At 39.0% G+C, this 22,597-nt stretch overlaps 2 protein-coding genes across 5 annotated transcripts in view; one reads left to right on the top strand and one right to left on the bottom strand.

Annotated features, from left to right (window-relative positions):
• LOC145994252 (uncharacterized) overlaps positions 1-8,298 on the bottom strand; it is a 31,379-nt gene extending 23,081 nt beyond the window's left edge. The window contains exon 1 of the mRNA XM_083130355.1: positions 8,139-8,298. Within this exon, the coding sequence (XP_082986481.1) occupies positions 8,139-8,151 (13 nt within the window). The 5' untranslated portion in view covers positions 8,152-8,298. The remainder of the gene's footprint in view (positions 1-8,138) is intronic.
• Positions 1-22,597, top strand: part of Pi3K68D (phosphatidylinositol-4-phosphate 3-kinase catalytic subunit Pi3K68D) — a 418,322-nt gene that overhangs the window by 277,013 nt on the left and 118,712 nt on the right. The window lies entirely within an intron of this gene.

Below are 22,597 nucleotides of genomic sequence, written 5' to 3' on the forward strand. Positions count from 1 at the left end.
GGAAAGAGTAGAATAAATTGTCGAATGTTGCTATATAGAGTCAGTACCTAATGGAAACTAGACCGCTCTTATCAAGATGGGACTCAACGTCGTTCATTTGTCCCAAGCAAACATCGCTGAAGATGTTCCACCCAATGAATGGATTTCTTAACGACTCATTACTCAACCAATAGTGATATAAAAAACAAACAAATACTTTCATTTCAATGCTGCTATTTTGAGTTTGTAAGTCCACTTTATGCACAGATAAGCTAATCGGGACTGGTCCAATAGTTTAAGGGGTTATAGTTTATCGTCAATTGAAGTTAATGTGGAATAATGAAGCGGTAGTCCTTTCGGTAGGGTGTCTGACTGTCAACGCTGGTGCCCAGGTTCGATTCCTAGGGTGGGTATGCCGAGTAGAAATATTGATTATAAGGCAGTAATGTTACCGCTAAGCCACCGGGGAGGTACACTCCTATTCACATGAAGTGGCACATTTTATAAGATAGAAATATTAGCCACTAATCTAAAAGGAGTGTACATACATCAGCATGACAACATCACTGCATAATGATAATGTATCTGCTAATAAATTCCATTTCCACAGTACATTCAACTCAAATTGCAACGACACAAGTTGTCACCTAATATTTCAATGTCCAGTCTTGGAAAAAAGTCCTTCCCCCGAAGGCTTCCAAAGCAGTATATATTTATTACCTTATTAGGAGGCCTCTTCAACTTTTAGGTCTTTTCAACCTATTTCCTTAGCAGTATTAGAAATAAAAGTTATGTCAGAGTTTCGTTAAAAAACGCAACAACTGATGAAGTTTTTTAGTGCCAAATAACCTATTTGCTTGTTACAACCTATTAAAACCTAAAAAAAAAAAACACATTTTTTCAGTTTTTTTTATATATATTTTTGAAGGTTTTACAGGATTTTTAAGTCACACAGAGGCATTTCCTTTGTTTAGTCACGAAAAAGTTTAATGACGAACGTGTTTGAAAACGTACTCTCTGTCGATTTCCCTTCCTCGAGTCCATTGGGGATTTTCCGAAGCAAAATGTCTGGTTCCACTGTTGTACAGTGTCTCTCAAAAGTTTTAGGGACAACGACATTTTAAACTAGGCAACCCAATTTAACACAAGGCGTTGGTGGGTTGCGTGCAAGAGTTATGCTCAATTTCAGGTTGCCACATGCACAATAGATATTTATAAAACACACGAAAGAAATAAAAACAAGTATTATTGTATAAAATTATTAAAAATATCTATCGCAAGTGATAAAATTCTTTTTCACAGAAAAAACATAGGTTTTTATAGTATTTCATCGCTGATGAGTCTACAGAAAGGAAAAAAGGTGAGAGAAACAAGAGGTGACAAAGAAGAGGAGAAAGAGAAAGCGAAAGGAAAAGAGGAAAAGTAGAGGAGAGAAGAAGAGAAGAAAGAGAGGATAGACGAGGAGAGGAGATGTAGTGAGAGAATGGAAAAAGATTCTAGGAGAGATGAGGAAAATGAGCAAAGAAGAGAAAAGAGAAGGAAAACGAGATGAGAGAAAGAGGAGACGAGAAGAGGGGAGTCGAGAGTAGAGTAAAGGAGAGAAAAATAGAAGAACGAAAAGAAGAGGAGTAGAGTGCAGTGGTGTCGGAAATCTAAGACAGGAGAGGAGATAGGGAGGAGTGGAAAGAGTGCGATGGAGATAAGATGCGAGAAAAGTAGGGAAGGCGATATGAGATAAAGAGAGAGCAGAAGAAGGGGAGAGAAGAAGGAGAAGAGAAGAGAAGAACAGAAGGGACTGAAGAGAAGAGGTAGTTGCAGAAAATATCGTCTCAGTGTCAAGAATTGATGCATTGGTCAAATTATCGACATGAAACATTCAATAACATTTTGAATTGTATTGGAGAATGTATTAGATCGGTTCGAAATGCCTTTTGGCTTAGTTCAGAGCAAGGTAAAATTTTCCATGTAATATCTTTGATTTTACCTAAAATTATACCACTAAAAACATGAATGTAATTTTAATATTTATAAGAATTATCCATTTTTGTCCATTACTCGGTTCGTTGAAATGGAGATTTTGTAATTTAATATTTCCCCTCCCCCCCATCGTTAATTCCAAACTGAATCATTCCGTTTCACAGAGTGTGGACAATGAACACAATGATAAGTGTCTAAAACTTACGAAAATTTTCTGCCACCGGAAGGGTTTGAACCTACGACCATCAGATTCACAGTCCTGAACGTTAAACACTTACCCCTACAAGCTTTCGCTCCTGAAAATAAGTAGAAGGAGCTCACCAATGTGAAATGTCGATGCAACTCTCCTCCTACATGTAATGTGCAAACAATACTTGTTTGTAACAAAGAAAAAAGAATGTAGTAAGACTCGGCCGAAATCATTAATGGAGAATTGCACATGATGAGAACTTTTCATTCGATATTTGCGGAGGTATCCTTGCATTGAACTCGAGTGGGAAAAGGGGTAAAATTAGTATGTCCTGAATTGCCACAAATATAAATAGTTATTTCATTAATATATGTCAATGTCTTTGAAGCAGTACACAATTATCGTTAGAGTATCATAATTCACGATCTTATACATGAAAATATCCCTTTGAACGTGTGTCAATTCATTTATTTGTTTATTTTTTATAAAATCCATATGCAGAACAATGTAGCCACTATACACTGCTATTACAAATAATGTTACCATGCTCTTGTTTAATAGAAGGGGATTTAAAAAAAAAAAAAGAAAGAACACCTAGTATAGAGGATCGAACCTGGGACAGCAATCAATGCTTTCAAGAACTCTAACCAATACACTACGCCCTTTGTTTCCCTTGGAGCAACAGTTCTTAATTATTCTGTCGCGTCAATATTGTAAACGTTATCCTGCAAAAAGAAGTCCAATACTCTGATATAGCTCTGTACTTCTAGAATTTTCTCTATACACATGCATTTGAAATTTAACTCTGAATTTATTTCTTCGTTCTTAGTACATCTAAGCTTGTGAATATAGTTTATTTGTAATTTATAACTGTTACATGAACATCTACGAAATAGTTCCTTATAATACCCTCCGGTTGACCAAGTTGCCAATACAAACAAATGGAATACAGATTGTCTTCGAGCTTACATTGTTAAAAAGGAACGGATACACGTATTATTATCCCAATACTTATTCAATAAGGTTTCTTTTTTGTCAGAAATTATCACTTAAACTATTGCATGTTGAGCTAGTGTCCACCTAGCCGCCTCTGATGAAATCTATCATCTTCAGATTTTCTTTAAAATTCGACTCTGGTCACTTGTAACTTGCTGGGTGCAGACACTGTGTATGGGCGCACAGTTTTGCGATAAGAAGCGGCCTTGAATAGCGTGAGTGAGTCACTTTGAACGCGAGCAAGCTACGCTACCAGCTTGTCTGCCTTTGAAAACAATGTCATTTTTTTTCACCGTTTCCGAACGCGATTGCTATTGTAGAAGTATATATTATCTCAAAAGAGCAAGAAAGGAATTTCGACCAATGTTCTCCCCGTCGTATAAAACCAAATATTACCTATTAAACGAAAAGTTCACGATTGTCAATAAACCTATCTGATAATAAAATTTAATAGAAAGATTCTCCAAAATTTCTCTCCCACTGTCTACGTCAGGTCAGGTCAGTACCCGGGGGGGGGGCATGGGGGCCATGCCCCCTCGAACCCTGAAATATTTAAATGTGAACCTATAAATAACTACGAAAATAACATCGTCGATTTTAGAAATGTGTAAAAATTTCAATTTTGTTCTTACATAAATTAATCTGTTTCTTGCACAAAAGTCTTCAGGCTGCAATATTGGATGGTTTTAGTTTTATAATGCAAGGCTACAAGACGTCCAATTCACCGATTTAGTCAGGACAGTGCATTACTTTCAATCCCTTTCCCGACTTTTTCGAACTGCAATCGTGATGCGAGATGTCTCTTTATTATTGTCTTTTTCTTAACTCACAATTAGACATGTTCTTTATTGTAATAATAATTCCTAGTGCGCAACATTCAATTTATAAATATATTATTTTCTAAACACAGAATTATCATGACTTTTCAATGGCGCCTGCACTATTTGAACTATTTGGTAATATCTGTCTCTCTCTTATATATATATATATATATATATATATATATATATATATATATATATATATATATATATATATATATAAATAAATTTGAGTCTGGCACCTCCCTCAAAGAAATCCTGCGTAAGGGCCTAGTCTACGTCAATGACAGAAATGCAAGCAATATTTTTATTTATTTTTAACCCAACTAAAGGAATGTGGAAGAATTTAAAAGAAATAAGAAAGAGCGGAACGACTGTTGCTCTACTTTAAAAATTGTTGTTCTTCGAGGAAGAAAAATAAGAAGGATTTACCTTAACACAGTGTCCCACGAGTCTCTCTTCACTAATACTATCAAATATGAAGTGATTTTATGAATAAAATTTTCTGCCTGTTTACGTCTAACGCTGCGAAGATTTGGTAGTTCGCAAACGGTGTAATTATTTCGTGTTACCTTACGGAACAGCAAATACATTTCATAAGACTGTTCTGAACACGGGATTTGCGTCAGTAAACAAGCATTTCGTCTATTGCAGTATCATAGGAAAAGAATATCGTCCTGCAATGTTCAAGCCTCTAGATGTTTTCCATTAATAATGTCTAATCACAATAATAGTCCTCCTCCGTAGTCGAGCGGGTTAAGGCGTTCACTCGTCTTGAGATCGTTCGCTGCGGCGTAGGTTCGAATCCGGTTCTGGTCGGAATTTATTCGGCCTACGTATAGGGCCGGTGGCAACCCACCATCGTGAGGAAATTGGGAAGCTCCGAGTGAGTGAGCGTAACCCGATCGAGAAGACCTGCAACGGCTGGGGGTTCGTCGGGCTGATCCCCCGACACTCCAATACTGGTCTAAGATCTCCACGCTACAACAGGTGACGGAGGAACAGTGTGGGAGGGAGACCAGCAGTCGGTAGGTAAGCCAAAGCCCTCATCGGGCTGTAGAGCTATGGGTTATTATTATCTTATTATTAATCACAATTCGCATTTTCACAACTAAAAATATTCTCGTTTTTCTTCATCACTTCGAAAATTATTTCTCGAATATATCTGCCATACTAAAAGAAAGCAATTCAAAATTAAAGTAAAAGTTCAACTACATGTACAACGACATTTACAGGGCATGGTGTTCTTTATTAGTCTGCTAGCGGTCCGAGGTTCGATTCTCCTTAGGCGGTGTTCTTTTTTTTAATTCTCCTTTTATTATAAACAAGAGCATGGTAACATTATTTGTAATAGCAGTGTATAGTGGCTACATTGTTCTGCATATGGATTTTATAAAAAAATAAACAAATAAATGAATTGACACACGTTCAAAGGGATATTTTCATGTATAAGATCGTGAATTATGATACTCTAACGATAATTGTGTACTGCTTCAAAGACATTGACAAATATTAATGAAATAACTATTTATATTTGTGGCAATTCAGGACATACTAATTTTACCCCTTTTCCCACTCGAGTTCAATGCAAGGATACCTCCGCAAATATCGAATGAAAAGTTCTCATCATGTGCAATTCTCCATTAAATGATTTCGCCGAGTCTTACTACATTCTTTTTTCTTTGTTACAAACAAGTATTGTTTGCACATTACATGTAGGAGGAGAGTTGCATCGACATTTCACATTGGTCAGCTCCTTCTACTTATTTTCAGGAGCGAAAGCTTGTAGGGTAGTGTTTAACGTTCAGGACTGTGAATCTGATGGTCGTAGGTTCAAACCCTTCCGGTGGCAGAAAATTTTCGTAAGTTTTAGACATATATCATTGTGTTCATTGTCCACACTCTGTGAAACGGAATGATTCAGTTTGGAATTAACGATGGGGGGAGGGGAAATATTAAATTACAAAATCTCCATTTCAACGAACCGAGTAATGGACAAAAATTGGATAATTCTTATAAATATTAAAATTACATTCATGTTTTTAGTGGTATAATTTCAGGTAAAATCAAAGATCTTACATGGAAAATTTTACCTTGCTCTGAACTAAGCCAAAAGGCATTTCGAACCGATCTAATACATTCTCCAATACAATTCAAAATGTTATTGAATGTTTCATGTCGATAATTTGACCAATGCATCAATTCTTGACACTGAGACGATATTTTCTGCAACTACCTCTTCTCTTCAGTCCCTTCTGTTCTTCTCTTCTCTTCTCCTTCTTCTCTCCCCTTCTTCTGCTCTGCTTTTATCTCATATCGCCTTCCCTACTTTTCTCGCATCTTATCTCCATCCCACTCATTTCCACTCCTCCTATCTCCTCTCCTGTCTTAGATTTCCGACACCACTGCACTCTACTCCTCTTCTTTTCGTTCTTCTATTTTTCTCTCCTTTACTCTACTCTCCACTCCCCTCTTCTCGTCTCCTCTTCTCTCATCTCGTTTTCCTTCTCTTTTCTCTTCTTTGCTCCATTTTCCTCATCTCTCCTAGAATTTTTTTCCATTCTCCTCACTACATCTCCTCTCCTCGTCTATCCTCTCTTTCTTCTCTTCTTCTCTCCTCTACTTTTCCTCTTTTCCTTTCGCTTTCTCTTTCTCCTCTTCTTTGTCACCTCTTGTTTCTCTCACCTTTTTTCCTTTCTGTAGACTCATCAGCGATGAAATACTATAAAACCTATGTTTTTCTGTGAAAAAGAATTTTATCACTTGCGATATAATAGTGATATTTTTAATAATTTTATACAATAATACTTGTTTTTATTTCTTTCGTGTGTTTTATAAATATCTATTGTGCATGTGGCAACCCTGAAATTGAGCCTAACTCTGCACGCAACCCACCAACGCCTTGTGTAAATTGGGTTGCCTAGTTTAAAATGTCGTTGTCCTAAAACTTTTGAGAGACACTGTACAATCCAAAGTGGTCTCACCTGTGCGGTGTTGCTCACTTTCGCGTCACTTTAGTGCTTTGTGGCATTCACGCATTGCAAACTAACATTTCAGCATTGAAGTTTGCACCACTGACTATGTTTTTGTTGAAATATTATTTTCAGCATACAAGATGATCCTCACAGACAAAATTGCGAAGTTTGACTGTGGATAACATGAAAAAAGATTGTTGTCTAACTATACGGCAAAGAGTGGATTGTAATAGGACATTTCCAATGGTAAGTTCTGCCATTCCCGTAGGGTTAGGCAACACACATAACGTTATACAGTTATACAAGATAGTGCGTATTTCAGGATATAGGTGTCTCATTTTCATTGCTGGTGACTATACCTAATCAGCATTTTTCAGAAATTTTGAACTATTTTAAGTTAAACCTACTTCAAGATTTTTCGAGCCTTACTTAAGATTTGTAGGACCTATTTTAGGATTTTTAGATCCTATTTTAGGAGCCTAAAAGCACACTTTTTAGAACCTAAAAATCCGAGGTCTAGTTATCACAGCTCTCTGCCACACCAGGGGTCCCAGGTTCGAATCCCGGCATGGATGTTCTTTTATCGTGTCCTTTCATCGTATCGTCACTAATCCTTATATTCTCGATTAGCTAAGAGTGGCAGAGAAGCAAAGTAAAATAAACCAACTCAATCATTCGATAGTCAAGAATCAAAACCAATCGATACGTATCGATTTGTCAGAAACTGCTAGCGATGGAAACTTAAAGAGGGGTGGGGGGGGGGAGAATCGTTACCTAATACTAACCTAACGAGATGTAACAGACCTAGATTTGATTGATTGATTGGATTTATTTTACTTCGCTTTTCTTCCAATTTGACTAATCGCGAAGATGAGGATGCATGGGGACAAGATTAAATGGATAAAAGGACAATCACACACACAAATGGACAGCACACAACACAGGTCCCGTGGAAGATTATACTGGCCATGGGTCCAGTCGCCAGGACCTCGTTAGTCTGCAAAATGCAGTGAAGGAAGTGGGGTTGACATTTGGGTGTACTACGTGGAAGCGTAACCCCTTACACTTCCGTATCTGAATTTTAGTTCGTGTCTGTTGACAGTCAAATAATCGCAAGTCAACATTCGATCAAGACTGCAAAACTCGTACTTACGCGCATAATAGGTGTATATTGCATTTGTATGCGCGTTCATTACTTACCCATCTCTGACATTTCGTCCTATCCAACACGAGTCACTATCTCATCCAAAGCGCACAGAGATCCGAAAAATGCATTTTAAATTCCGCACGTCACACACCACGCGGATCAAACAAAACCCCTTCGTTGTCAGACGCAACTTTGATCGTCGACCAAGAGCGTCCCCGGCTATGATCTGTCTCTTCGTTCTCCCCGAGTTGCGCTCCAGATCCGAAGCGGCATAGGCAGATTCTAGGGCAGGTGGGCGTGGTCTGTGCATTTTTTATTTTCATTCAGCGTCGAAACTTTTCCCTATTCTCGTTGAAAGCTGCGAATTTCACTTCACGTGTGTGCAGACCCACAGAACCAAACATTGATTATTTTCCTGTTTGTGCTGCATTTTATTGTGGTACTTTGGCTCGCAAGACTCTTTCCTTTCGGCCGAGGAATGCGTATGGTTATGATAACTGCGGATGCTTGACAGTCAGTTGATGGGCTTCGTGGTCTACTGGTTAAGGCTCAGCTGGACCTTTGGTCGCCTCCAGGGCAGATGTTTACAAATATACCTCTCCTTTGGAAAAACCGCTATCACATGACACGTTCTTTCAGTCAAAAGAACAGGATTATTTAAGTACAATACAATAAAAATGATCACATGAAGACTCGTAGCATTCACGTGATGCCTCTTCGTTCGTTGTTCAAACCAAATCAGGTTTTCAGTAAGAAAAGAAAGTATATTTTACTTCTTAGCAAAATAAAAATACTTACGTGCGAAAAACTAAATATGCTGACCAAGGCAGTAATTTATTTTATTAAAAACATAAATACAAATACAATGATATAGTGTCTAAAGAAGACCTTGCTAGAAGGTTGAAACGTTACGTTTAGTTTGTTTTTAATAAAATAAATTACTGACTTGGTCAGCATATTTAGTTTTACATAATCATGGAAACAAGGCTTAATGGTGTTATTATGTGCGAAGTTCCATCAAGATTTCAAATAAAAAACAGCATATTACAATTCAGCTTTATCAGTCTTTGTTCTTGCATATGGCTGCTGAATGTGCGAATCTGTAACATTTCTTACATTGCATCACATTTCTAACTTTAGGAGTAACATCGAAAATGTGACTAACCACTATAATCTGTTTAGGCATATCTTGAGATCTAAACGTGATTGATATTAGCTTAGTAGGAACAAAATAATATGAACCATAATCTTTTCGAATTCTCTTTTTCATTTTTTCCACTGATGTTACTGTCGGGTCTTCAATACTTTCCTTAATTTCCTCCTCTTCAAATTCAGTGGGCGCACCATATATCAATCCTTCCTTCACCAATAAGGATTCTGGGATGAACACATCAATATTATTTTCTTTATGAAAATGCATATTTTTCATGAAATTGTTAGCTTCATTCCTGGTGTAAAATAAATCTTTGCTCTATATAAACCACTTGGTTGGATATATCTGACCCTTATATCTTTCTTTCGCAATTCATTTCCTATTTTCATAGTTAAATTTCTTTTCTGCACGTTTTGTACTAGTCATTATTACTAAATATGGCCCATTATATGTATACCATAGTACGTTCTACACTTGTCTACATTATTTTCTCTTCGACCTTCTCCAAACGTGTTTACTTTATCTCTATTATCTAACCTGTCCATCCTTACCGCTTTTGCTGGAACTTGATCATCTTCAGGAGATCTGACTCTTTTTAGCTTGTTTTCTAGATGTTTCTTCTATAATGTTATCTTCTATAACAATTTAATTTTCTTCTACCAAGTTCGTTATAATTTCTACTTGATATTAAGTTCCATATAACCTATGGCATCCGCCGTGACGTTAACAAGAACTGCCTTAAGCAAATCACATTAATGAGTATATTTCCTTTTACCGTAGTTTTAAACTTCAACTTAAATAAGTATATGGGTTTAACTCAATTCCAGTCACAAAATTCTCTCTTTATAAACAGTACTCACTGAATTAACAACTATTAATATTACCACAGTATTAAACATTTCCATCAACCACTCTTTATTTTTTATTTATTTACATTTTACTTGGGATTATCAACCACTCTTTAAACCTCAAAGCCTTCTTTCTTTCTTTCTTTCTTCTTCTTGTTTTTATTTTATGGCTCACACCGCGTTTGCAGTTTCTAGCCAGCCAAAGTTGCTGAGTTCAGGTTCTATTGTTAATATCTATGTTCCAAACTGTTGTTGAATATCATTCACTTTCCTCGAAAACCAATACAAAACACAAACGTAATTCCCATGGCAACAGCTCATACAAGATACGTACATAATGGTCAGTCACTATCCTGACATTATCAGTGATAGGTTTAAATATTAAATACCATACGAATTACAAAATGAATAACAGAGATTACGATAATAACAATAAACATTTGTGCAACGAGAAAGGTAATTATAAACAATAAATATTTGTACAAGAGGAAAGGACGTGCCACACATTCCTAAATCTGAACAATTACATAAGCTTAGAATTTCTTCTAGAGCACTGACGTGAATTTTCGTGTGGTTTGCTTTTGTTGTTATCTAGATATTATCAATAGTTTAATAGACTTACGTAATCACGAAACTGTTGAGAATATGTAGGTAAGAGCGAAAGCAAACCACACGAAAATTCACGTCAATGCTCTAGAATGAATTCTAATCTCACGTAATTAAGATTTTGGAATGTGGTAGTGTTTTTTCCAATGGAGAGGAACATTTGAAAACATCTGCCCTCGAGGCGACCAAAGGTCCAGCCCAGCCTGAACGCTTAGTCGACATCAGTGAAGTTGTTTTCGGATATTGCTACGAGGCTCTGACGTCTGGACTCGTAGTATAAATCTCTTGTGAAGCTTGTCTTGTGCCGTCCATACATGTTTGTCCCTTCATCCATTTAATCTAATCACCATTCATCTCAATCTTTGCGATTAGCCAAAACTGCCAGGAATGCGACGTTAAATAAACTAAATCGACGGATCGAAAATTCCTGTGTTTTCCAAAAAAAAGGCCGATATTCCAAATTCTGAAAAGTTTACATATGTCCAGCCAACCTCCGTGGCGGAGTGGTTATCGCAGCGCGCTACGACGCCAGTGGTCGCGGGTTCGAATCCCGACCTGGGCATGAGTGTTCTTTGTGAGTGTCCCTTTATCATATATATATATATATATATATATATATATACACACACAGGGTGCTCGGAAATTCCCCTTACAAACTCCTAGGGCAAGTAGAGGGGTCTGAGTAGACAATATTTGGAATAGGAACCCGTGTCCGGAAACTTATCGTTTCCGTGGTGCTACAACCATGACAATGTGTAGGATGTGCCTGTGTTGGTATGCAACCGGGTAGGCAGTACTTGACGTCAGAAAATCACCTGATGGCACGTGACGTCTACAAATTGTTGCGTTCCACTGTCGACACAGGTGTTGATCAATGAATAGTACGTTTCTTTTTTGTTCCCTTGGCATTGCTACCAAATAAATTGGTTTGTATTATGGACTGAGTCACACATCATTCACTTCTGTACCTTACGTAACACCTCATTTGATATGGTTGTAATAAATGATTACACTTTAGGTCATCAGGTGATCTTCTGACGTCATGTACTGCCTACCCGGTTGCATACCAACACAGGCACATCCGACACATTGTCATGGTTGTAGCACGGAAACGGTGCGTTTCCGGACATGGGTTCCTATTCCAAATATTGTCTAATCTGTGCCCTCTACTTGCCCTAGGAGTTTGTAAGGGGAATTTCCGAGCACCCTGTATATATATATGTATATAATCACTCATCCTCATCTTCACGATTAGCCAAAACTGGCAGAAATGCGAAGTAAAATAAACGAAGTCAAATCAAATTACATGTGTTCAGAATTCCTTGTAGAGCATTACACGCGAACATTTGTGTGGTTTGCCTTTATTTTCTAGATATTCTAGACACCGAAAGGCTATTTGCTGTCACAGATAACTAGACGACAGTGAAAGGAAATCACGTAAATATTCATTTGAATGCTCTAAAAAGAATCTAAACAGTGTAATTTTCATAATTTGGAATCCCAAAGCTGTTTTTCGAGATAATTTTTCTAAAACGACGTTTCTTTTGCAGGCCATAAGTCCAGTGCGGCCTCAAAATAAGTAGTTGCGAAGTCAGGGTACTGGGTTTGAATCCAAATCTAGCTATAAATGCCCCTTTTAAATTTTATCGCGAACGACAAACGTCGTAAAGCATGTGGAACATACAACACACTCCCCACACAAAATAATCTTACTTATTCTTAGCGAAAACATGAAAATGTGCCCTATTCGACGTCGTCCGTGTCTGACACTGCGAAGACGAAATTTCTTGGTCCGTGCATCCTTCCTTGAGAAGGAACAGTCGATGTCTAGAAAACTAAGAAGTATGAAGATCTAAAATTTTGCGAGTTGAAAAACTGATGCAATATACATAGCGTAAAGGTTGGTAATATTGTGACTATAGTAATATTGTGATAGTTGCTGTGTAAAATTGTCACAAGATTGCTAAGCGAGCTAGAAGTTTTCTCTCTGCTTCGTTGCTGCATTCCTCGAGAATCGAACCTACACTGAGCATAATGGTGTCTCGGAAGAAGGACGCGTGCAGGAGCCAGTCTTCAAAGAAAATGACCAACAGCAACGAAAAGAGGTAAGTTGATACAAAAATGTTGTATTGAAGGGAAGTAATAACTGGTTAGATGCTATAAGTAATATCAAAATGAAATTCCGTGTGCTAATACTGCATATTTAGACGTATTTTTTTCTGTGTGAGAATTCCGTTGTCAATGGGTCATGTCCCTGCTAGAAGCTTCTGAACATGGCGTTCTTTTTTACAGGAGTGTTGCAAGATCAAGCAGTGGAGGACGGAAAGGTTCGCATACGGTGTGATTACGACCCCCGTAAACTTAAAGGTGCCGTAAAAATGATAATTCATCATCATTGGACAACATATAAGGCTTCAAAAGAGTTTGGGATTCCTTGAAGTACCCTCAAGCTCCATGTAAATCAGCATACCTCGGACCGTTCTTCACATGTAGAAATTGACATTGCTAAACTTGGACGGCCATTCGTGTTATCGAAGAAAGTAGAAACTAAGTTCGCGAAATATCTCATTGAAATCCAGGAACTTTGCTTTGGTTTATCCGTTAGTAATTGTCAGTAAGGAAAACCAACAATGTTGAAGACCGTCGAACTTCTGACGACCGAACTAATGGGACTGCACCTTCTACAAGTAAGGGAAGAGCAGATGATACGTTTTGTGGTGAATGTTCTGGCTCCTATAATAAGGATGTACATATCAAAAATGGAGCTGAGTGGAATCAATGTGGATTTTGTTTTGTATGGTACCACGAAACATGCGCCAACATTTAAGAATCTCCACAGTTCATGTGCAAAAAATGTGAGGATTATTCTGTGGACGATGACAGTGCTTGAGAACAGAACGTGAATTTTGCCGAAACTTTTATATCAGGCACTTAAAACTTTACTACATAAGTTTCTTGTTTATTATATTGATTAATAATGTGAAATACATACAGAGTTTGGTTTTTTTTAAAAGTTTATCACAATATTACTATCACTGTCACAATATTACTCTATGCTGTGGACATAAATGTTTTAATTGAAAAATATTTCATGTAATTGTGCAGTGGGATAATCGGAAAGAAATAATACAAAGCCTGTAAGTAGGTATTTATTAAACTAATACAAACGGACTCACGTGAAAGGACACTTCATGCACTTCTTCTCAACATAGTCCCTCCTAGAGGCCTGCATAGTCTGCCTTTTACCTACCCACTGCCCGCTAGCCCGGGAGGACAGGTATACCTGCTCGCCTGCTTACGGCAACGAGTCGACTTGCGTCTTTACCCGGGTTCTTGGTCTTCAAGGCGCTCTGCGCTTACAAGGTAACTGGGCATTCAACAAGACCCGGGCACCTGCAAAACCTGCTGGAAGGAAACAGCCCTCCGGCAGCGTGTCGCTCCAGGTGTTTCATCACCACGTGGACGGCTGCAGCCAGTGTTGCCTACTTACGTAGCTCCTAAATCCTACGAAGTCCTAGGAGGAGCTCTCTCCTCCAAGGATAATTTATATACTTAGCGATTTCAGTTCAGCGTAAGCAGTTTTTATCTTATTGCCAGGAAATACACGCAATATTACAGATTCATTTATCTAAATGAATGATCAAGCAAACAAAAATCTCCTCACTGAAAACTAATTGTTTTTCATCGCATGGTGCCTTAACCAGGCACGCAGTGGCGCAACCAGAGGGGCCAGGGTGCATTGCTCACAACCTTGGACGGAAATTAAATCTAGCGGAGGGGTCAGGGTGGGGGTCAAACATTAAAGTACAAGAAAAAACAGGCTAGCAGAATTTAAGAGTAGCAGGGCTAAAGGGTACTCAAGATGGAATTAATTTTCATATTTTTCTTGCATTTTCATTCCAGACAGCCAAGGGCACCTGCAGAGGGGGAATGGAGGGGTAATTGCAACCCCTTGATTTCAAATTTTATGAAAGTAGAAATATATTATAAAATATTATCCAGTCTCATCAAGTTCAATGCCGTAGCAAAGGGGTAGCGGGAGTCGGCCCTGAGCGCCGAACGATCTAAGTGAGAAAAGTTTTAAAACAGAGAATGCTATGGCGGCCCGTGATATTATTTGCTATTAATGTTGGTTTGTTACGAGTTGGATGTAATACGTCGCTCCATGTGAAAAGAAAATATTGTAGATGGAAATTTTACATGCCATATGTATGTACATTCGGAATGCATTTATCATGCACTTTTTCTTTCAAAAACAGTTTGTGTGCTTGTTTTCCATTATTAGCTAATGTGAAATTGACATGTTGGAAAAAAATATTTCTAATCCTCTGTTTCAACACAAATGCGTGAGAACCGACTTCTACCCCCTTTTTGCGTGATTTATGAGGATTATAATGCCTTTCATGCTACTTTATTACTATTATTGTTGGCACGTTTATCCAAGTACTTGTCCCCCCCCCAAACCAGGGTAACGGCAATGCCCCTGGCTGGCTACGGCCCTGGTGTTCGCAGTAGAACAGTGTGTTGTTCGACTCGCGACCTCAGCGTCGAACGTGACATGTTTCAGTCCTGCCCTATATCACTATATATACGTATATTGGTTGTTTACGACATATACTTATGGATCCTGTGCCACGGAAAACCTATTTCAAATGTGTGTGTGGGGGGGGGGGGGGTGGGAGTAGCAACATTCGTAAATCTCATTTCATTTGTAATGTGGCTTACGAAGCTTTGAGTTCCCTTTTTTAAGTAGTGAAAATCTATTGCAGTTGGCAACACTGCAGAACGGTGTGGGGCCCGGTGCAGTTTCTACTCGAAGCAACTACGTCATGCAGAGGGAGGGGTCTGCAGTTGATGGAAAGAACGAACTGAGACCTACTAGGTATCGTAAGACTGTGGGTACCCGGCGGGTCTACAATGCCTGCCAGGAACGATCTGGGCAGGTGGGCATACAAGCTGCTCAAGCGAGGGTGTTGCGCAGGTTGCATGGCATGTCAGGAGATTGTCTCGCGAATGGGTCTGCTCCAGGTCTTGTGCAGGCCTCTGCCCTCCCCAGTTCAGGCGGTTATCTCAGCGCTCCATGAGGTTCATGATGCCTGTCTCCTAAAACTTGGGGTCTTGTTGTCGGAGCCCAACGCTTGCTTCGTGCTTGACAACATCATTCGAGTGAAACAGGCGTCCTCTGAGATGTTTCTTCAATGGAGCAAAGAGATGGTAATCGCTCATAGCAAGCTCCGCGAAGTATGCTGGATGATAAGAGCATATGCCACCAAAAACCCGCCAGGCCAGGAAGCTGGGCTCCGACAACAGGACACAAGAGTTCTATGAGACAGGCATCATGAACCTCGTGTAGCGCTGGGATAAGCGCCTGAACCGGGGAGGGACTGACTATGTTGAGAAGTAGTGTATGACTTGTCCTTTTACGTGAGTCAGTTTGTATTCATCTAATAAATACCTACTGTAATTTGTAGGCTTTGTATTATTTTCTCCGATCATCCCTAGCATTATCTCTTTGTCCGTTTCTTGTTTCGATCAGGACGAATCGGCAATATTAAGGAGACTTGCAAAACCAACTTTGGAAACACTTTACTTTGAAAGCCAGGTCTCGTACCCATTTAGAATGCAAGTCAAGGTAATTAAATCTAACAAGGGAAATTACATTATTGCAAGATGCTTCAAGGGAATTGATAAGCTACTTGTTTTGAATATCTAAGTGCGTCAAGATGTTCTTGGGAGAATCCGTTTAGTTTCCACTACCAGTTTCTATTTTCTTCCCTTTCGCTTTGTTCTAAGAGCCTGAAATAGCAGCCCCATGCGTCGGTACTGTCTATTGTTGTCAACTATAGATACAGAAATTGTTTGTTTCATCATTTATATCTTCAATGTCTGGAATTTGAACCTGGTACCAGTTGTTTTTGTTTTTTTTTCGCATGACGTTACTCTAGCACTCTATCGTAGTGTAGATGGAGGTTGGTTATTACTACTTTTCGAATTTTTTATGAATCCAATATGTTTACATTATTTAAGAAGTAGGCCCCTCTGGAATTTTTCGGTGTATATTAATGTAATAAATGATTAATGGAAACATTAAAATATGTGGCGTAGTGGTAACGTCGTTTCCTTGTAATCAAGGGAATCCTGGCTTCGATACCCGGTTCAAGCCCATACTGTCTCCGATCACATTTTAAAAGTGTATGCTCAGTCCCGATTTGTCTATCTGAACTTCCCTAGAAAGCAAACGTATCTTAAAACCTACGATCCAAGGTGACCATACTTCACAGAACACCCCTTAGTCGGTGGGCAGTGGACTCGTCGGCTCAGTTCCGCTCACCATGTTGCCTTTTGTGTCGGTTTATGGCAGACTCACAGGGGGTGCTATTCCGGCTTCCCGCGCTACGGCGGCACATGAAGGTCTTCTGCTAGAGTGACGTCAAAAAGGGGATCCCTCAGCTGCGGGCCGCTTAATAACATATAAAATCATACAAGTTTATAGCCTCATAGAGGCGATTATAACTCTTGGGAAGCAATGTTTATAACATGTAGTTCTTCTTCACTGCTTTCCCGTACCTTCTCAAGTTAACTGAGGATGGCAAACGAACAAATTCATGCAGAATTCAGCAAAAAGGGAATCAATGTATTTGGTTCTGTAACACTATTTGTCTACACTTCTACACGCAGCAATAAAGTTAGTTGGTTGGTTGATTGGTTGGTTTGGTGTTTTAAGTCCACTTTATGCACAGTAAGGCTAATCGGGACTGGACCTACATGTTAAAGTGGAATCCGAACCACCATGTGCCTTCGGGTATCGAACCCGGGACCCCTTGATTACGAGACACAGCAATGAAGTTAAATGATTATTAGATGAGAGTCTCATCTTGAGACGAGCACAATAGAAAGAACACCCGAAAAATCGTAAAGTGAAACAATTTGAAATGTCTGTGTGTGCTGGAGGGGGGGGGGTGGGAGTAGAGTCTCGTGCGCATATTTTCATGCAAATAGTTTACTAACTTAATTAATTATAGCGTGGACATAACTGCAACAGGATCGAGAGAGTAAGATTGAACGGAAAGGATTAAGTAAGTCCCTCTACATGTATATATAACGGGTCTCCATGACAGCATAACGCTTTAGGAAGCCAGAGGCCCCAGTTTGAACCATAGTAAGGCATATAGCAATGTTTGTCTCATTCTCCACTCATTAGTTCATCATTCATCCTCATAGTAGCGATCAACCCAGTAGAAATTCGTCTTTAAATGAACGACACATACATACATATTGATTTATTATTATTTCGTTTTTCTGCTACTTCTGGCTAATCGCGAAGATGAGGATGAATGGTGATAAGATGAGGCGGATGAAGGGACAATCATAAACATGTAAGGACAACACAATACGAGCCCCACAAAGGATTATAATAGCCACGAGTCCAGACGCCAGAGCCTCGCTAGTCACTAGTATGCAAAATGCAGTCCAGGGTGTACTACGTGGAAATTACTACAATTGGGCACTCAGGATATATATATATATATATATTGTGTGTGTGTGTGTGTGTGTAACGACCCTATATTTATACTTTTTTGTAGTCTTTGGTATGAGTCCTGTCGAGTTGCATCCACGGAAGCTCCAAAATTTCGGTGTTGTGTGCGTGTGAATAAAACTATTATTATTATTATGAAGTTACAGTTACGCAATAATAAACGTCTAAGCCGTATGAATGCAAATATTGCCATCAGTTTCAATAATACGAATGTCTATAACAGTATCCTTCTTATTTAATTTTTATTTAACAGGTAGTTTTTTTTTTTGATACGGAAGAAACATGCATCAAATTATGTCAATATATTGTACATATATTCAGGTAGTGTTGTATTTTAAAAATTTCCAGCAGTAGAATTTCAGCAACTTCATTGCAGGGGCGACTTATTGTTGACAAGAATTAATTGAAGTTACTGCTGCGTAACATAATAAGTACTAGTATATTGCAAAATCATAGACAAATTGCAGTGGGTGGAGGATGTCTATGCAATTTATCCTAGTGGGGGAATTTTCTTTAAGAGGATTTTCTTAACTAGAGAGATAGCATTCCAAAACCTTTCCCTCTTTGAGCACTGCTGCCTCTCCTGTGGAAAAATCTTGCGGGCGTCCTTGTCAAATTGCGTCATTACGAGGCAAATATTTTTTTCTTATTTTTGGGTTGCTTTCCTGTAACTTTTACCTAATTGGAAGGCGAGGATGAGTAACGAATAGATGAAATTGATGGACACCCGCAAAGGGACACAATGTCCAGGCGGGACTCGAGCCTTAAACCTTCGCTGGGTAGCGAGATCGTTACTGAACCAATTAACGTTCTCATCTATTTCTATTTTGAGGGCCTTCCGGATGACGTAGTGGTGGCGTCATCGCCTTATAATCGAGGGATCCCGGGTTCGGTACCCGGTGGAGGCACGTAGTGGTTCGGATCCCACTTTAAACTGTAGGTACAATTAGCCTCAATGTACAGGGTGGTCCATATGTCTTGTTACCCCCCGAATCAATATCTTGTTATCTATAATTCAGTGTTTCTTTTGCAGAGATGGCTGACACAAGCTCCTACAATGTAGAAGAGCGCCTTGTTGTCAGTGTTTGGGCCCATGAACGTCCACATACCGGCAAGACCATGGAGGATGTGCGACGAGATTTCACAAGACGATTCCAAAAAAATGCACCACCAAAAGTGACAATACTGCGTTGGGAAAAGAAACTGTTTAAGTTGGGATGTATCAAAGACAAACCGAGGCCTGGTGCACCAACCAAAAGACAGATCACATGTGCAGGAGTGGAGGCATCTGTGCTTCGGTCACCACAGAAGTCACTGCGCAAACGGTCTGCACATGTGATCTGTCTTTTGGTTGGTGCACCAGGCCTCGGTTTGTCTTTGATACATCCCAACTTAAACAGTTTCTTTTCCCAACGCAGTATTGTCACTTTTGGTGGTGCATTTTTTTGGAATCGTCTTGTGAAATCTCGTCGCACATCCTCCATGGTCTTGCCGGTATGTGGACGTTCATGGGCCCAAACACTGACAACAAGGCGCTCTTCTACATTGTGGGAGCTTGTGTCAGCCATCTCTGCAAAAGAAACACTGAATTATAGATAACAAGATATTGATTCGGGGGGGTAACAAGACATATGGACCACCCTGTACATAAACTGGACTTAAAACGCCAATTCAATCAATCTCTTTTATTATTTCACGTCGCTTTTTGACATATAGAGCAAACTAGGGTAATAAAATGAAAATGAAAGATGAAATAGATAAGACACACACTGATACACACCCATGCCTCAACCAAGGTTCGCTTCTGAGTTCATAGAGCCTTACGCTAGCGATTCCTCCAGGTAAGGGATATACGATAGACGATTTGACGTACACCGAGGGGGTTCATACCTGCAGTTGGGAACATTCAAATGAAAAGTAATTTCTTCCAGTTTCCGAAAGCGACATGGCTTTCATTGTTCGGTATAAGCCAACGGCACAGATTTCTCCAAGATGTCAGAAAAATCTGCAGGTTCAGTAGTAGCGATCAGGTATTCGTTTACAGAAGTGCTTGTGCTGTTTGTCTTGAATATTAAAGCGAGTAATTTTAGGTCGTATTACGTGTATTCGGTGTCTGTACCATGAGTAAGCGTGCCAAAGGTAAGCATTCTTGTGCTGTTGCAGTGTACCAATTGGGGCTTTAAGGAATCTGCCACCACATCTATTTCTATTTTGAGGGCCTCCCCGATGGCGTAGTGGTGGCGTCATCGCCTTATAATCGAGGGATTCCGGTTCGGTACCCGGTGGAGGCACGTAGTGGTTCGGATATGGAAAAAGTTATTCAATTTGAGATTGTCTTTGCATCCTTCCATGGGTCAACTGTTTCCAAGCAACATAAAGTTATGGACACTCTAAAGACAGTACTGAAGTTAACGAAAAGATTATTTCCCTGTATGTCAGAACAAGAACTTTTATTAGAATTCGACATTTGAATAAACTAATGAAACTCAAGTCCATGGAAGCAAGTGCAGCGAGAAAAAGACGACAGTGGGTAGCATCGTCTTCAAAATCATAATTCTCCAGGAAGGGTAAGTTGTAATGAATTTTTATTCTTACTGATATTTATTTCCGCCTCGGCATCCACCGTATAGTGATTAACAAATCACATTGCTAAACCAAGACAGAGGCCAGGCCTATTGTTCATGTATTTGTTATTTGACGTCGCTTTTTTACCACTTTTGGTTAATCGCGGCGATGAGTGTTGATCACATAAAATTGATGAAAGGGCAGGCACAAAGAACATCAATGCCCACGACGTGACTCCAAGTCGGGAACTTCAGTGATGGGATTCAAAGTCGAATACGCGGTTGACCAGATTCGCCATCGAGCTGACACGAGTTCCCTTGAATTTATTAAGGGATTACGCTTTCCCACGACATTGCATTTTATCCATTTATTATTTATTTATTAAGTTCTAAAAAACATATCTTGATGTTACGGTTTTTTAAACACAAATCAGTTTAGGTAGAATATTTCTGCAATTTTACCATAGTGTAAACTTTAATGTAAGCGAAAGCATGTGTGCATCACTAGTTAAAGATTATCACATCTACAAAAAAAAAATATCCAAAACCCATTTCCACCTTACTCAAGGATTATGTTAATTCAATTCAAATTGTACGCGGGTTCAGTGTCATGAATCTAACCTTTACTGAACAGAATGAGATTGGTTCATAGAATGTATCGCCGAAAATCAATTTCGCTGATATCCCGTTGTCGCTGTTCTATTTTCATTAGATACGAGCTCCAATTACCATTTTAATCCTTCGTTTTAAAAGTTATTCAAACACAAAAATGGTTATTGGGGGTCATTTTAAAGTTTTTTTTTTTTTTTACTTCATTACTGTCTTCATTTGATTATTTTTATTTTCTAAGAATTTCGGCGGGCTGCAGCCCTTTAAGCCCCCCTGCGTACGCCAGTGCTTGCCACACTCATCTAGCCTACGCTCCCATCAAATTTATCATTCATTTTTATTGTTGCGGTTAAACTAAATATGTAGAAAAGCGACGTCATATAACAACAGCGACAGCGACATCCTATGTATACTAGATATATAAATTATAATGAACAAATTATTAATAACAAACATCTGTGAAAATTTGAAAGTATGAAGGATAATAAGTATTGGTGTGGTAGCAAAATATTTAATACGTAAAATTGTATTTATTTACCCATACGCAACTTCAGATTTCAATGTAGGGGCGATATAAGAGGATATTCGTGATTACTTTTTGCTTGATTTGTATAACGCCATTTATTGTAATTGCGTGCTGTAAACTTCTTCATATTATTACCTAGGTCTTATTCCTTGCGTTTTGCTTATTATTCTGCCTCAAATGCTTAATAGAACCAAGATATGGACAATTAAAAATGAAAATATTTCCCGTAAGCTTCCATTGCTACGCGAGCCTCGCCCCTTGACAGATCCCCTTGGTCACGTCAGAGCTCGTTGCGGCTTCTAGCCAATGGGAAAGCTCCGTGTCTCGGAATGCTCTTCCTAAAATACTTCTATATTCCTTGGCAGACTCAGTTGTCAAACGGCTACTGGTATAGTTGTTTTCAGAACGCGCTCGTCACCTGAGCTTCTCCGTCTGGATTTTTGCTGGAAACCTTTCTTGCCAACTTTGAATTTTTTTCATTATTGTGTATAGTTTGTGAAGTTTTTAGTGAAGGTTATGTTTTGATTGAATTGAAGTTCAAATTATTTATAAGCACCAAAAATGAATTCACAAAACCAGCCACGCACAATCTGCGGAATTTGTCCATCGGCAAAGAGGAGGATGACGTCATTGTACTGCTGCCGCTGCAACAAGCCGATCTGTGGGGAG

The sequence above is a fragment of the Lepisma saccharinum genome, chromosome 10, assembly GCF_977018435.1.
Source record: "Lepisma saccharinum chromosome 10, izLepSacc3.1, whole genome shotgun sequence".
NCBI lineage: Eukaryota > Metazoa > Arthropoda > Insecta > Zygentoma > Lepismatidae > Lepisma > Lepisma saccharinum.